Source organism: Engraulis encrasicolus, chromosome 18 (genome assembly GCF_034702125.1).
Source record: "Engraulis encrasicolus isolate BLACKSEA-1 chromosome 18, IST_EnEncr_1.0, whole genome shotgun sequence".
In the NCBI taxonomy this organism is placed as follows: domain Eukaryota; kingdom Metazoa; phylum Chordata; class Actinopteri; order Clupeiformes; family Engraulidae; genus Engraulis; species Engraulis encrasicolus.
The window spans coordinates 13,369,825-13,372,324 of NC_085874.1; the positions used below are offsets into that span (position 1 = coordinate 13,369,825).

Here is a 2,500-nt window from a genome sequence, read left to right on the forward strand (position 1 = left end):
GCTACTTTTGAAACGTCACTGACCCGTGTGTGGGTGCACGCACGTGTGTGTGCGTGTGCGTGTGTGTGTGTGTGTGTGTGTGTGTGTGTGTGTGTGTGTGTGTGTGTGTGTGTGTGTGTGTGTGTGTGTGTGCATGTGTGGCCTCTCCTCTCCTCACCTCCGGCTCCTTCTTCTCCTCTTGTGCTTGTTCCTTCTTGAACTTGCTAAAGAAGTCAGCCAGCTGATACACATCTTCTTCGTTGTCAATGTTCATTGCCTGAAAAAGGGGGGCAAAAAAGCACAGATTAGCTTCAGCTGAGAAGCATCAGCCATCATCAGCACAATTTGGCACAACTTCAGCCATATTTGCGCACATATGAGGGTTTGGCAAGAGCTCTCATGTTTATCATGGTCTCAAGAGAAATAAACAGACCAAGGATATGGGTCACTGGAACCATGCCGTGTGATCTGAAGAGACCAAGATAATGTCAAGCATGTGTGGTGGTAAACAAGTGAGTTTTACAAAAAAGTGAATCCTCTCAATAGCCAAGCATGGTAGTGAGACTGACATGGTTTGGGGACGCATGAATGCTGTCAACATTGGCAATCTGAAATACACCTAATAGAAACATGCATGTCAACATGCACTGTGACTACTGAAGCAGATCATGATATTCTCCTTAGAACTGCATTCAAATCTCACACCAATCTATTTAAGCCAGGTGCACACTCAAAATGTAAAAGTTAAATGCAAAAAAACAATTTGTGTGACTCACAGCGAAGATGGAGTCCAGGCGCATCAGAGACTGCTCATTCTTCTCCAGGGGAGAGAGCAGCTTCTGCAGCTTACCCTCGATCAGGAAACCCTGAGGGAGAGACAGAGAGGGAGACAGACAGACAGTCAGTGACACAGAAGATAGACAGACAGTGCTAGACAGAGAACGTAGTGTATGTCATAAGAACACCCTGAGAGACAGACAGACATCAATACGCTTGTCGCCAACACATTATACAGTAGGTAGGCTCAGAGACATAGAGGAACTGATACACAAATTGTTTGCAAACTAGCAAGGCTACGCCCTCATTGTGACGCAACTCCGAATCGAGATTTGAAAGTCGATGACAATCAGGCTAAGGTTTTCCCCTCACAGCAACCATAAATGGGTGAAGCTCTTCAGAAGTTGAGGATTGAAAAACCTGTCGAGCTCCAAATAGAAGTACAGTTGCTTTTAACTAAACTCTCTATGTAATGTGACCTGGATGAATAGTAGTATCCAGAGACACAGAGACACAGAGAGGACTGGCAATCTGGCATACAGGGCATTTTCATAGTGGGCTGACAGTCCCCAGGGGCCGATACTTTTTATTGTTGCTTTTTTGGAGACCAGCCCACACCTTAAATGGGGCATCTCATCGATGCATCTTTAATATACTGTATAGAAGGGGTGGGGGGTGAAGGGCCTCTCTATGCCAAAAAATGCCCAGGCCCTATTTTGGGCCCAGACCAGCCCTGGACACAGGTACACAGGCAATACAGTTTGAAGTTGTACATGCACGCACGCACGCACGCACGCACGCACGCACGCACGCACGCACGCACGCACGCACGCACGCGCACGCACACACTCACTCACTCACTCACACACACACACACAAAGGCCCGGCTCCCTCACCGCTTCATCGCACAGCAGCTCCAGGATCCTCTTGATGGTCTTTGGCGACACTTTCCTGGGCTTTTCCACCCCACTTCCTGTCCCGCCCTCCTCTCTTCCTGTGACCACATCCTCCCCACTCAACCCTTCCCGGGCCCTGACCGTGGACTCCTCCCCCTCCTGCTCTCTTCTCCCTTCCTCTTCCTCCTGCTCCATCCTCATTCCTCCTTCTGGCTCTCCCTCCGCCACCACCTCCTCCTCCTTCGCCATGCTCACGGCGGCCTGCAGGGCGGAGCTGACGGACTGACGCTGCTGTGCGGCGACTGGCCTGTCGCTGCACTGCATGAAGGGCAAAGGCGGGGCGGCCCACTCCAGGCCCAGCTGCTGTTGGTGGATGAGCCTGTCGATCTCCAGCGCGCGGCTGGCCAGGGCCTTCACCTCCTCGTCGTTCATGCGCCACACCTCCTCGAACTTCTGGGCGTCCATGACGGCGAAGCGCCTACCAGGGGACAGGGGTCAGAGGTCAGCTGACATGGTGCAATGGCATGTTCCAGACCCAGTCCAGACTAGTGGGACATGGGGATTCTCCTACCTCCCACTACGAAAACTGCACTCGAACCGACGCCATTCTAAGTGGGACCTGCTACTAGGGAACTGCGGCGAACTCCCTCTACTCCCACCTCAACAGATTGAAATTGGAAGACAATGGAGCCCAAGGTGCCGTCATCTACGACGTCAATAAATAAGCTAAACTTAATTTCTCTCGTGTGTGGTTGTTTTAGACACAGCAATGTTAACTCAACATCCTCTTCATGTTATGGTGTGAAATTAAAACATGTACAGTAGAAATAATCGTTAATCGTGCTCTT

At 50.6% G+C, this 2,500-nt stretch overlaps 1 protein-coding gene across 1 annotated transcript in view; it reads right to left on the reverse strand.

Annotated features, from left to right (window-relative positions):
• Positions 1-2,500, reverse strand: part of drc1 (dynein regulatory complex subunit 1 homolog (Chlamydomonas)) — an 18,039-nt gene that overhangs the window by 4,627 nt on the left and 10,912 nt on the right. The window contains exons 10-12 of the mRNA XM_063223069.1: positions 1,653-2,130; positions 756-845; positions 158-256 (exon numbers count right to left, since the gene is read on the reverse strand). Of these exons, the coding sequence (XP_063079139.1) occupies positions 158-256; positions 756-845; positions 1,653-2,130 (667 nt within the window). The remainder of the gene's footprint in view (positions 1-157; positions 257-755; positions 846-1,652; positions 2,131-2,500) is intronic.